The sequence below is a fragment of the Chrysemys picta genome, chromosome 6 (assembly GCF_011386835.1).
Source record: "Chrysemys picta bellii isolate R12L10 chromosome 6, ASM1138683v2, whole genome shotgun sequence".
Classification (NCBI taxonomy): domain Eukaryota; kingdom Metazoa; phylum Chordata; order Testudines; family Emydidae; genus Chrysemys; species Chrysemys picta.
The window spans coordinates 118,889,511-118,903,142 of NC_088796.1; the positions used below are offsets into that span (position 1 = coordinate 118,889,511).

General features: G+C 41.6%; 2 protein-coding genes across 8 annotated transcripts in view; one reads left to right on the forward strand and one right to left on the reverse strand.

Annotated features, from left to right (window-relative positions):
* Positions 1–13,632, reverse strand: part of SUSD1 (sushi domain containing 1) — an 89,605-nt gene that overhangs the window by 23,159 nt on the left and 52,814 nt on the right. For all 7 annotated transcript variants that reach the window (XR_010588904.1, XR_010588903.1, XM_065550553.1 and 4 more), the window contains 2 exons: positions 8,552–8,646; positions 5,687–5,873 (listed from right to left, as the gene is read on the reverse strand). Coding sequence is in view for 5 of the 7 variants with exons in the window: in XM_065550553.1 (XP_065406625.1) it covers positions 5,687–5,873; positions 8,552–8,646 (282 nt within the window). In the remaining 2 variants the exon portion in view is untranslated. The remainder of the gene's footprint in view (positions 1–5,686; positions 5,874–8,551; positions 8,647–13,632) is intronic.
* Positions 1,400–13,632, forward strand: part of SNX30 (sorting nexin family member 30) — a 582,715-nt gene continuing 570,482 nt past the window's right edge. Inside the window, exon 1 of the mRNA XM_065550562.1 lies at positions 1,400–1,453. Coding sequence (XP_065406634.1) covers positions 1,415–1,453 — 39 coding nt within the window. The 5' untranslated portion in view covers positions 1,400–1,414. The remainder of the gene's footprint in view (positions 1,454–13,632) is intronic.

Here is a 13,632-nt window from a genome sequence, read left to right on the forward strand (position 1 = left end):
ATAACTGGCTCTGTGGATGAGGGGAAAGCAGTAGACGTGATATACCTTGACTTTAGTAAAGCTTTTGATACAGTCTCCCACAGTATTCTTGCCAGCAAGTTAAAGAAGTATGGACTGGATGAACGGACTATAAGGTGAACAGAAAGCTGGCTAGATTGTCGGGCTCAACGGGTAGTGATCAATGGCTCGATGTCTAGCTGACAGCCGGTATCAAGTGGAGTGCCCCAGGGGTCAGTCCTGGGGCCAGTTTTGTTCAATATCTTCATTAATGATCTGGACGATGGGATGGACTGCACCCTCAGCAAGTTCACAGATGACACTAAGCTAGGGGGAAAGGTAGATACACTGGAGGGTAGGGATAGGGTCCAGAGTGATCTAGACAAATTGGAGGATTGGGCCAAAAGAAATCTGATGAGGTTCAACAAGGACAGGCTGGGGACCGATTGGCTAAGCAGCAGTTCTGCAGAAAAGGACCTGGGGATTAGTGGACGAGAAGCTGGATATGAGTCAACAGTGTGCTCTTGTGCCAAGAAGGCTAATGGCATATTGGGCTGCATTAGTAGGAGCATTGCCACCAGATCGAGGGAAGCGATTATTCCCCTCTATTTGGCACTGGTGAGGCCACATCTGGAGTTCTGCATCCAGTTTTGGGCCCCCCACTACAGAAAGGATGTGGACAAACTGAAGAGAGTCCAGTGGAGGGCAATGAAAATGATTAGGGGGCTGGGACACATGACTTATGAGGAGAGGCTGAGGGAACAGGGATTATTTAGTCTGAGAAGAGAAGAGTGAGGTGGGATTTGATAGCAGCCCAAGATCTGTGAGAGTAAAGGATCATCTTTCAGGATAGGTTGTAGATCTCTGATGATGCGCTGGAAAGGTTTTAGTTGGTGGCTGAAGGTGTCTTGGGAGACAGACCTGTCCTCGCTTACAGACAACCCCCCAACCTAAAGCAAATACTCACCAGCAACCACACATCACTGAACAAAAACACTGACCGAGGAACCTATCCTTGTAACAAAGCCCGATGCCAACTCTGTCCACATATATATTCAAGTGACATCATCATAGGACCTAATCACATCAGCCATACCATCAGGGGCTCGTTCACCTGCACATCTACCAATGTGATATATGCCATCATGTGCCAGCAATGCCCCTCTGCCATGTACATTGGCCAAACCGGACAGTCTCTACGCAAAAGAATTAATGGACACAAATCTGACATCAGGAATCATAATACTCAGAAAACAGTGGGAGAACACTTTAACCTGTCTGGCCATTCAATGACAGACCTGCGGGTGGCTATCTTACAACAGAAAAACTTCAAAAACAGACTCCAACGAGAGACTGCTGAGCTGGAATTGATATGCAAACTAGATACAATCAACTCAGAATTGAATAAGGACTGGGAATGGCTGAGCCATTACAAACATTGAATCTATCTCCCCTTGTAAGTATTCTCACACTTCTTATCAAACTGTCTGTACTGGGCTAGCTTGATTATCACTTCAAAAAAAAAATTTCTCTTACCAACTCTGAGAGGCCAATTAAGTAAGACAACTCCCACCTGTTCATGCTCTCTGTATGTGTGTATATATATATCTCCTCAATATATGTTCCACTCTATATGCATCCGAAGAAGTGGGCAGTAGCCCATGAAAGCTTATGCTCTAATAAATTTGTTAGTCTCTATGGTGCCACAAGTACTCATAATCTACTGAGTGTGATCATCCTATTTGTAGAAATGTACCACTCTTGTATCTAAAACTAGAAATATAAAACATAACTCTGAGGGCCTATTGTAATTATGTAAAGTGTGGGCCATTAATGATGGTTTGGAATCTTGATGACTCCCATTGTCTGCAGATGGCTGTGTTTACCTGTGAGTCTTCCTGTATATGTGTGTGCTGGCAAGTGAGTAATGAAGTCTTGCAGTAACATGTGATCATGTCACCTGAACTGGAATCCATCTTTAACCTGGTGCTTTTCCAGTGGGGGGGGGGGGGGGAAACGCAGAGGGACAAAGGGTTCCCGCCTTATGCAAAAGATAGATAAAGGGGTGGAAGAGAACAAAGGGGAGAGAGGAGCCATCATGAAGAATCCCCTAACTATCACCTGAGCTGCAACAAGAGCTGTACCAGGGGAAAGAATTGTGCCCAGGCCTGGAAGGTGTCCAGTCTGAGAAAAACTTACTGAAACATCTCTGAGGGTGAGATTATCTGTATTTAGTTTGATTAGACATAGATTTGCGCATTTTATTTTATTTTGCTTGGTGACTTACTTTGTTCTGTCTGTTACTACTTGGAACCACTTAAATCCTACTGTCTGTATTTAATAAAATCACTTTTTATTTAGTAATTTACTCAGAATATGTATTAATACCTGGGGGGAGCAAACAGCTGTGCATCTCTCTATCAGTGTTCTAGAGGGCGAACAATTTATGAGTTTGCCCTGCATAAGCTTTATGCAGGGTAAAACGGATTTATTTGGGTTTAGACCCCATTGGGAGTTGGGCATCTGAGTGCTCAAGACAAGCACGCTACTGTGAGCTGTTTTCAGGTAAACTTGCAGCTTTGGGACAAGTGATTCAGACCCTGGGTCTGTGTTGCAGCAGATAGGAGAGTCTGGCTCAGCAAGACAGGGTGCTGGAATCCTGAGCTGGCAGGGAAAACAGAAGCAGGGGTAGTCTTTGCACATCAGGTGGCAGCTCCCAAGGGGGTTTCTGTGATTCAACCCGTCACAGCAGTGAGTGTTTATAAAAAAAAAAAAGACATTTCTTAAATTCAGAAATAGTCAGCGACAATGCTTTACCTAGGATATCTTCTTCACAAATGATCTATAAAAGGGAACAGCACAATTGGGACTACAACAATCAGTAACCCAGACAGCGAAATAATGAATCAGAGACAGTACAACCTTAACAGCCTTTTTTTTTTTTTTTTTTTTTTGAGGGGATGCGATGGAAGGGAGCAGGAGAAACAGACACAAACACAGAAAGCTCACATCACCAGTTTTTTAATAGCGATTGGGCAATGATTGCCCAACCATTTTTCATGACTCGAGCTCCCATCTCACGTGAGCACATGGTAAAAACTCTTATGCAAGCCGGGAGGGCAGAAAAGGCAGCCTAAGAAGGATACTGCTGGGAATATGAAAGGAACAGAATTTCAGTGCTCTATGAAGCACTCAATAGAGAATCTTTACTGGCCAGGAGACGAGAACAATAACATGCTGATCACAGATTTATTTTAAAAGGAATCTGCTTGCCAGGCTGCCTATGGTAAGGAAAGTAGCAAGCTGCTGAATTCCATTTTTTGTGTAGACACACATTCCATTATGGGCATAATGAATCATCTCATTCAGGATATCTGAAGCAAAGGTAGGTTTCCTGACAGACATTTATGGTCACTGTAGATTCTCTCTCTTTTTTCTGTCTTAGCACAAAGCAACCTTTCACTAACATGTGACTGTACGGCATAGGTTCACACTAAATACACTCTCTAACCTTATTAATTTCCTCCATAGAGGAATATGGTCACCATGGAATGACCTATAAGAGGGCCTCTAGCATTACAGAATCTATGGGCCTGAGCCTCAACTGCAGTAGCTCTATTGAAGTTAATGAGGTATGGGAATTTACACCAGCTGAAGATGTGATCCTATGTTCTGAAATGTAAATCCATGACTCACCAGGAACATTTGTTAACTGTGGGTAAATTGAGGGCCATACCTCCTTACTCTTCCCCCAAAGAAATCAGCATGAAACCTCAAGCAGCTACATCACCCGATAACAAAGGTTAGGCCAGTTACAGTACATCTACAGAAAAACATTTGTTTCAATCTTTCAGCTTCCTTACAGTATTAGATCTTCTGAGGTATTTTACATTTACATTGGTTTTCTTTTTGCATTTCACCCCCCCATGGATTACAAAACAGACTGGTCAGTTTCACTTACTAGCTGTCATTAACAAGCACAATGTTGCAACATTTGGGTTGCAAACACTGCTGGAGAAAGCTGAAATCCATACCAAACACTGTTTTTCTCGGAATTTAAAAAAAAATAAAATGGAAAGTTTTATTAATCCTAAATTGTGTAATTTTGTAAAATTTAAATGTGGGAGCTAAATCAAAAGTGACTCAAACCCCATTACTCTTATAAAAAAGTAAAATGGGCCTTTTAATGAGATCTTACTTGATAAGCAGACATGATCAAATGTTTGTGCCTCTCCACCAAATACCTACAGCCCTGTGTGGATACACATGTATATCTGCATCCAAGGATATAAATTTGTATCCACGCAGGGCTCTACAAATACCTCACCCAGGACTATGCTGGTGCATTCATTCAGTACTAACTCAGCTCAAAGAGAAACATACCAGGTACCGAATCATCAACCCCACTTCATGCAGCACCTGCTAGGAAGTATTCTGTACAGATTGTCTGCACAAGTAACGAACTCTTGCAGGATGACAATGTAAAGTGGAATGCCTACAGGTTATAACTGTGGGTATTCAAAAGCATCTCAATCAATCAAATTCTGGGACATGCTTTGTTCTAAAAAGACACATGAACAGATACAACAATTCACTACTTTTGAATGACAGCTAGGCAATTTTCAAGCAAAAATCATCCAATAATTGCTGTTCATCACTAAAGTGATCCAGAACACGGTGTGCCCTACACAATAACTTTCACACACAAGGAAGAGATTTTTCCCCCTTCTATGATGTCTTAAAAGCTAAGATTTACTATTAAAAAAGTACTGAAGTATTCATGATTTGGAAAATACCACATAAACAGCTCTCTAGTTCTTCATTGGGTATCCAGCAGATAAACAGCTGCACCTAGTGGCCAAACACAGTTACAAAATTCAAAGAAGTTGCTAGGTTTCATCTGTCTGCTGCCAACACCAAAGCTAGTGTTTCACTTTGTTGTTGTTTTTTTTAATCTAACCCAGACGCTTTTCAGCATAGGAACGGTACAAAAGTGTCCTAATTCAAACCAGTTTAACTGGAATCAAAATGAGCTCAAAAGCTGCAGATTTTTATTAGTGCAGTTTTCTTTATGGAAAAAAAAATTCTGGAAGCAAATTACAATTAAAACACGAAGCATAACATGCTCTTTCTGCTCCTCTGCCAACAGTGCCTTTTTGCTGGAATACCTTTTAATATCACCATCGGTAGCGATATCAGTCTATGGTACTCATAGGGCCCTCATTACCATAGTATCTGAGTACTTCACAATCTTTCAACCCCTGTGAGGTAGAGCAGTGCCATTATCCCCATTGTACAGATGGTGAAGTGAGGCACACAGGGGCTAAGTCACTTGCCCAAGGTCATACAGGAAGTCTTTGGCAGAGCAGGGGATTGAACTGGGTCTCCAGAGTTCCAAGCTAAAATCCCAATCACTGTCCCATCCTTCCTCTCCAGTTACCCTGTGATGCTGAAGTAACATTTAAAAACACATGACAGCCATTGTCCCCATGCTTTGGGATTTGCTGACTCAACAAGAAACAGCATGAAATCTGTAACAATTAGATTACAGTTTTTGAGCACAAGGCAGGAGTTTATCAACAATCCACACTGAGACACTAAGTTCAAGTCAGTTATCAATATTGTCAATGAGGCTAAGCACTCACACTTAAGCGATCATCTTGTTAAAAAAAAAAAAAGCAGGACGTACCAATAATTGGAGTTGTCATGGAAACTAGCACAGAAAGATCCAAAGCTGCCATGGAAATATTCACAGTGTAATTGGTGCCTGGGCGCAAATCAAGACACACCTCTGGAGTCTGTCCGTAAGCGGTGAGGTTAAAGGCCATTTCATGAAAGAACTCCTTCTGATACCAGCGTCGACCCTGTATGTGAAACTGTAATGAAACAATCACAGTGCTGAAAATGGAAGGCTTTGACACTTCGCGTGGGTTCAATTTGTGGGATACTCTAACTAAACCATTTATCATAAACTTTATGGAAAAGTAATTTACCATATCCTTGTTGAAAAATCTACATGTGCATACAGACGGACTGTATTAAATTTGTTGAGCGTTACTATAATCAAAACATGTCCAGGTTTTATGAAGGAAGACACAGCATGCTTGTGGATAAACTTGAACAGCACTACCCTAAAGCTAGTTCTTGCACTTAGTTTCTCCCCCCACCCCCTTTTTTTTTTTTGGTAAACAAACCCCAGCCCCAAAACTGCTAGTTTGCCAGCTAACAGGAACCAGCAGCCTACTCATGTATCTTCATTGCTGAAACAGTACATTTACAAAAGTGGACCCACTTGCATGCTGTTTGCAGTTATCACTTGATCCGGAAAAACAACAAGGAGTCTGGTGGCACCTTAAAGACTAACAGATCTATTTGGGCATAAGCTTTCGTGGGTAAAAACCTCACTTCTTCAGATGCATAGAGTGAAAGTTACAGATGCAGGCATAACTTTCACTCTATGCATCTGAAGAAGTGAGGTTTTTACCCACGAAAGCTTATGCCCAAATAGATCTGTTAGTCTTTAAGGTGCCACCAGACTCCTTGTTGTTTTTGTAGACACAGACTAACACGGCTACCCCCGATACTTGATCTGGAAAGGTGTTCATTACTATCAAATCCTACTGAAGTCAACCTAAGAACAGCCTTACTGGGTCAGACCAATGGTCCATCTAGCCCACTATCCTGTTGTCTGGCAGTGGCCAATGCCAGGTGCTTCGGAGTGAATGACCAGAACAGGCAATTGTCGAGTGATCAATCCCATTGTCCCCTCCCAGCTTTTGACAATCAGAGGCTAGGGACACTCAGATCACGTGGTTGCACCCCAACCACCTTGGCTAATAGCCATTGACTGACCTATCCTTGAGGAAGCAATCTAATCTTCTTTTGAACTCTGTGCCTTCACAACATCCCCTGGAAACAAGTTCCACAGGTTGACTGTGCATTCTGTGAAGAAGTACTTCCTTTTGTTTGTTTTAAACCTGTTGCCTGTTAATTTCATTTGGTGACACATGGTTCTTGTGTTGTGAGAAGGAGTAAATAACACTTCCTTATTCACTTTCTCCACACCAGTCAAGATTTTATATACCTCTATCATATCCTAAGCAGAAGAGTCCCAGTCTTTTTAATCTCTCCTCATACGGAAGCTGTTCCATACCCTTAATCATGTTTGTTGCCCTTCTCTGTACCTTTTCCAATTCTAATATATCCTTTTTTAGATGGAGCAATCAGAACTGCATGTAGTATTCAAGGTGTGGGCATACCATGGATTTATACAGCAGCATTATGATATTTTGTTTTATTATCTATCCCTTTCCTAATGGTTCCTAAAATGGTTAGCTTTTTTGACTGCCGGTGCACACTGAATGGATTTTTTCAGAGAACTATCTACAATGATTCCCAGAGTGGTAATAGCTAATTTGAACACACTTTTTTTGGATGTGTAGTTGGGATTATGTTTTCCAATTGGCATTACTTTGTATTTATCAACATTGAATTTCATCTGCGATTTTGTTACCCAGTCACCCAGTTTTGCGAGATCCCTTTGTAATTCTTCACAGTTTGCTTTGGATTGAACTATCTTGAGTAATTTTGTATCGTCGGCAAATTTTGCCACTTCAACATATTCATAAATAATCTGGAAAAAGAGTGAACAGCACTGGTCCCAGTACAGACCCCTGGGGGACACCGCTATCTACCTCTCTTTCTTCTGAAAATTGGCCATTTATTCCCTGCCTTTTAACCAGATACTGATCTATGAGAGGATCTTCCCTCTTATCTCATGCCTGCCTAGTTTGCTTAAGAGCCTTTGGTGAGGGACCTTGTCAAAGGCTTTCTGAAAGTCCAGGTATGCTATATCCACATGAAATGAGAATGCCCAGCCCCTCGCAGGACCAAGTTACAGACAGCTGGGCTTGTATGTACACTTGTAGTCATGCATATTTTCCAGTGCTCTGGTGCCAAATAGTCATAATGTTAGTAACTCAAAACAAACAATTTCACACCTATCTAGTCTCAGTTATTTGAGTAAGAAAAAAATAGACTGCATGCTCTGTTTAAATCTTACACAGTCTGTCCCTCAGCTAGAGGGATGCAATAAACTCTGGATAATCTCTAACTGTGGAAACTTTAGATAAGAGCAGCCAGTCTCGGGCCCACCACAGACAGCCTCAGTGGAGGGTTCACAGCGGGGTAAGGGGATCACAGAGTACATGGCAAGGCACATTGGCCTGTTTGAGTTTGTGTAAAGAACAAGAAATTGCTGAAGGCTGGAGAGGAACAGAGCAGCAGAAAGGAAGAAACAAACAACAAGCACGAAACAGAGGTGAGCAAGAAACAACAAAAAGCATGGTTGTGGGTATTCTTTTTCAAACAATGATCCACTGGCCCTTTTAGTTTTCTTACGATGCTGCATGCTAGGTTTCCGTTACTGTGACTCAATGCCCTGCAAGAAGAGTGGAGACCCGAAAAGCAACAATGTATGAAGACTCTGGTTTGCCAATATTTGCTTGATTTTAATATTTTTTTAAATAAAACATTCAAAATATGCATCACTTACTGAATAGATTTCCTTCCTACCAGCTCTCCTTACTCTTCGCCTCCATTTCAAGCAGGTGTCATTAAGTATCAGCAGATTACTGAAGGCTTCCTTTACTGCAGAGAGAGTGAGAAAGGGGGAAGCCTCAGAACTAAAAACATTTAAAAGACTTTCCTGTAACATTATTGATCATGATTGGCTTCAAATGACAAGGTCTGAGTCTGTTTTTACTTTAGAGGATCCAGGGTTGTTAGGAGGGAGTGGAACTTCATTCCTTTCTGAGTGCCCAAATATTGTAAATCGGGTATAATATTTTTAAATGAATTTATGGTTTTAAAAAAACCCAAATGTAGTATTAAAGGGAATTTTAAAGCCTCCCCACAAATTAAGGTAAACTTCAGTTGCCTAAGGTCTAGCAGAGGGCATAGTTTTAGAAGGGTGACTTGGCTCTCTCCTTTTACAATCAAAATAATAGTGGTAAGCGACAGCTTTGGGGAAACAGCATATACCACAAGTCAAATATTTCTGTTTCAAAACCTGTTCCCTGCTATGTATGGGCCAAAAAGACACAGACAATAGGAGCAGTTCTCATCAAACCAGTAGGAGGGAAGGATGGGTACCTGGCTTCTTGTCAAATTACACCAGGGGTTTTGTGGCATTTCCAAAAGGAATCGCTATTGACAGTGGTAAATTCGACATGTGTTACTGCAGAGCTGAAAGTGCCAATTGGCTGTTGCTGTGATACAAGTGCATTGGTGGCTGGAGATACCTTCCCAGAGGAGCAATTCGGTAGGTACTGGGTATTTTGCTTTCAGCTCATCTCAACTCTTTGCACCACTAATGCAGATGACAAACATTATGAGCCAGATTTTCAAAATTGCTTATCACCCACAAGTGGGGTCATATTTTCAAAAGTGCTCAGTAACTAGCTATATCCAGTATTCCCACATCTTGAAAACCTGGCCACTTGGGTAAGTGCTTAAGTGAGAGCTGATGGGTGATAAGCAATTTTGAAAATCTGTCTGTACCCCAATTTTTCATAAAATGTGGGGTTGGGGGCAGGGATTCCTCGAACTACTTGTATTCCAAAAAAGCCTCTTCCTGTCAGTGAATAAACAAAATATTAAACATCAAATGTTTCAGGCTTTGATGATCCAAAAACAACAAGCACAACAGTTTTGTTTAGTAACTAAGACCTACCACTGAAATAACAGTACTATTCATATAGGTTACATTCCTCAAAACAATAGTTCAAAAACACTTAGCTCATGGAGTATCAGCTAATCTGTAAGTTATTTTAAATATTTATTACTTCACAGTCACACTCAAAAAAACTTAGATTTCTGAGGGTACCATTTGGACAAACAAGGGCTAAGAAATTCCGATACAGTATCCTTAGCCATTGCAGCACATACACTATGAAAAAAAAGATGCGCTGTTGCAATTCTTAAGCATACAGATGTGAGTTAAGGGAACAACGTCAGTTACAGTAGAACCTCAGAGTTACGAACACCTCGGAAATAGAGGTGGTTCATAACTCTGAACAAAACATTATGGTTGTTCTTTCAAAAGTGTACAACTGAACAGTGACTTAATACAGCTTTGAAACTTTACTATGCAGAAGAATTAACCATTTTAATATAAATGAAACAAGCACAGAAACAGTTTCCTTACCTTGTCAATTTTTTTTAAAACTTTCTCTTCATTTTTTAGTAGTTTACGCTTAACACAATACTGTACTATATTTGCTTTTTTTTCTTCTGCTGCTGCCTGATTGCAAACTTGCAGTTGCAAATGAGGGGTGTGGTTGACTGGTCAGTTCGTAACTCTGGTGTTCATAACTCTGAGGTCCTTCTGTATCTCCTTTTTGATTACTTAAGCCAAGCAGCTTAAAAATATGGCAACAATGTGTGGCTGTACACAAATTTCTTGATATTCAAGTACCACACAAGGTATTTCTGCCATTCCTGCTACAACCTCAGAAACTTCTGTTACATCTTTCACCACACAGGTTAGCTGAGTGGGACAAAGAACAATCTAATTCCACAGTGTCCCCAACTGCTGATAGAGAGAAGCCACTGCATAACCACCTGTCCCAGACCTGAGAAAACGTGCAGGAGGGAAAATACATGAGGCTCCTCCCCCCACCATGCTGCTAAAGATGGTTGAGTGCAACCTCCCTAGAAACAGAGCAGCAGACAAGCTAAATGTTTAATGAGGTCAAAGCATCACAAATTGGGTATCTGCCTTTAGAACACTACTTCCCCTCGACCCCATGACTGATGAACGGCCGCCAGAGAACAGCTCATCCCTCATTAAATATAAAGATATTATCAGCAATGCTCATCTCACTACAGCATTGTATATGGTTGAGCAGCAAAGAGCACTTCCATAAGCAGGCAGCTACACAATCAGTGTAGGACATGGAAACCAACGAGCTCTCAGCCACAGATTGAAATTATGCCAATTGGTCTCCCTGTACCAGTCCTGCCTAAATCAGAGCCCAAACCTGAAGAGAAGCAGGTTTGCTGCGGCTTTCAGAAAGGCACTGGCACTTGTCACAGCTGTAAGTACACTCCTGAGTCCACCAAGGGCAGGTGAGAGCACAAGAGAATGTGCTCCCAGGAAACTTTTCTGAGTTCAGTATTACAGGTGGGATGCTAGATCTGATCATTTCAAGGGGAAGGGGTCCTATTCTGACTAATTATTCTAAATAATTAATTCTTCTAGTTCTCTTGGAAATGCTAATGGATTTAACCCAACCAGAAGACATGTAGGCTTTCTAGGTGGATTGAGGTCATCTTACAAAAGTCATAGGAGTTACTTGCAGGCCACATACCTCAACACCATGGTGCTAAAAAGCTAAAATCCAGTAGGAATTAGTCATTGTTCATTTTGTCAGTTCTCTCCTTTTCCAAACCAACCACCCTATTAGAAACCATCACCCTAAAAGCTCCAGGGGGAAGGTCAGGTTATACTGTACCTCTCAGACCCAAACAGATAATCGGGAGAGAAAGGACAAAGGATTAAGTAGACATGGATTCTCTATTCCCAGCTTTGCCACTGACTTGAGTCATTTATTTGCTCAGTGTCTCAGTTTCCCCCTCTGAAATTGGAATGAATGCTGCTCACCTCACAGGCATTGTATTAGTTGGTTAATGTCTGTAAAGCACTTTGAGATCCTCAGATGGAAGGCACAATAAAAGTATTATCTAACTGATCCTGAATATTATGAGATGGCTCTGCTACTCACCTAAAAGTAACAGCAAGTCAGCTTGCTGCCTGCCCCCACTGTATCCCAAGGGATTTGAGATGTTTGGCTTCTCCTTTTAGTCTGTATGGTATTAGGATATGGCCGTACTCAGTTTCACATGTAGCCTTTGAAACTTTCGGGTTTGTGGGCATGGTAATAGCTTATGATTAGTCTTTCTGCTGGGGGATGCATCCCCATAGCTGAGTTCATGCACCCACAACACCACATTTATACTGGGGCAGCCTTGACTTTTGGGGACTCATTTTTGTAGCTGTTCAACAGGAATTTCACCTTGGCATTTGAGGCCTAACTCTTCCCAGATGTCCAGTTGTATATGGATGCTTCTGGAGGCCTAGATTTCAGTACATATTTCATCAGTGTCTGGAACACTCAAGACATGGCTTGAACTCTGGATTGCACAGGGAGTCATTCAATGTATTATTTTTCTGGAATATTTTTCCCATCCCAGTGTCCATTTAATTATTTTTCCCCTTGAGATTGGAGGGGGGGAAATACCCAGGAGAATAAAAGGATGGTCTTTTCGAGGGCTAGACTATCATCCATACTATCAATCATGGAACTGCTCCCACTACAGCATGACAAAGGTTACATGGTCAAAAAGCCAATTAAGGGTATGTGCACCCAGCACTCAGGAATGAACACCTTAAGTGAAGTGTCTCTTGCCTCTCCATGTGGACACAACTCGAGTTACTCAATACCAGCACCTGGCTTTACTATGCACTTCAGGATCAAATATTTCCATATTGGCCAGCTAAGTCTTCTACTCTTACCAGATGCCTGGATAGCAAGCTTGAGGCCTTGGGAAGATGGCAGCTTGCTTACTTTCAGATCCATGTTAAGCTTGAAAGGAAATCCTTGCTCCAATGCCCAATGACAAAAGCAAGCTTGTGTCCCTTCCTTATTGAGTTTTGCTTTAAAGGCTCTTGTGTCTGCCTTCACCTCTCTTGTTCTTCCCCAACAATGTGGTTCACAGGTAGTTCAATGTCATCTGCACCCTTATATCTTGCTATATGGTTCCAGCCCCATAACATTGTGCATACAAATATGCAGTTGGAAAAACCCATGGTTTTCAACTCCGACTACCATGGAACAAACATGGCTCAACTGATCTAGGCACGAAGGCATGAAAGATGATCAACTCATGTTTCTTGCCCACAGGCTTCACAGTCATTATGGTGCATTTCAATGTAAGCATTGTGAAGACTGAAATCTGATCAGACACTGCAGCTGGACTGATCTGGTGAAAGGCAACTGGTCTGAATTCAGGCATTTATTCCTGCCATCAGGCTCATCGGGGCTGAATTCTTCCTTTGCCATGTTTGGAGGAAAGCTAAGCAGCCAATCACAATGGATAGGGCAAAGAAGAATTGTGAAGAAGAGCTGAAGGTTCCATCGGTGAGGATAAAGTTCAGGGCCATCACACATGGTGTAGGGATATAAAAGAAGGTACTAACAGTGATTCCCCCAAGTGACAGTGACCCCCTCATAATTTGTCCCCCACACTTTAAAATCCAACAGTTTCACCAAGTACAAAAATCTCTTCTGTTAAAACTTGTAAGCTACTGTCTGTAGAAACCATTGATTATATCTATCCTGTGAAAGATACTTTACTACTATGTAAAACTTACAAACAAGTTAACTGACTTTGTTCTTGAAGTAATTGATACAAGGTAAATAAACACTATAAGCCGTTAAGTGACTTTCACTTCATTCAACGGCTCCTAGGACAGACCCCCCACCTCTGTGATTAAAGGGCCGGGAGTCTCAAATGAATTAGCACACACCCTGAAAGTGGTGGAGACAGTAAATTAAAATATGGTTAAGGTAT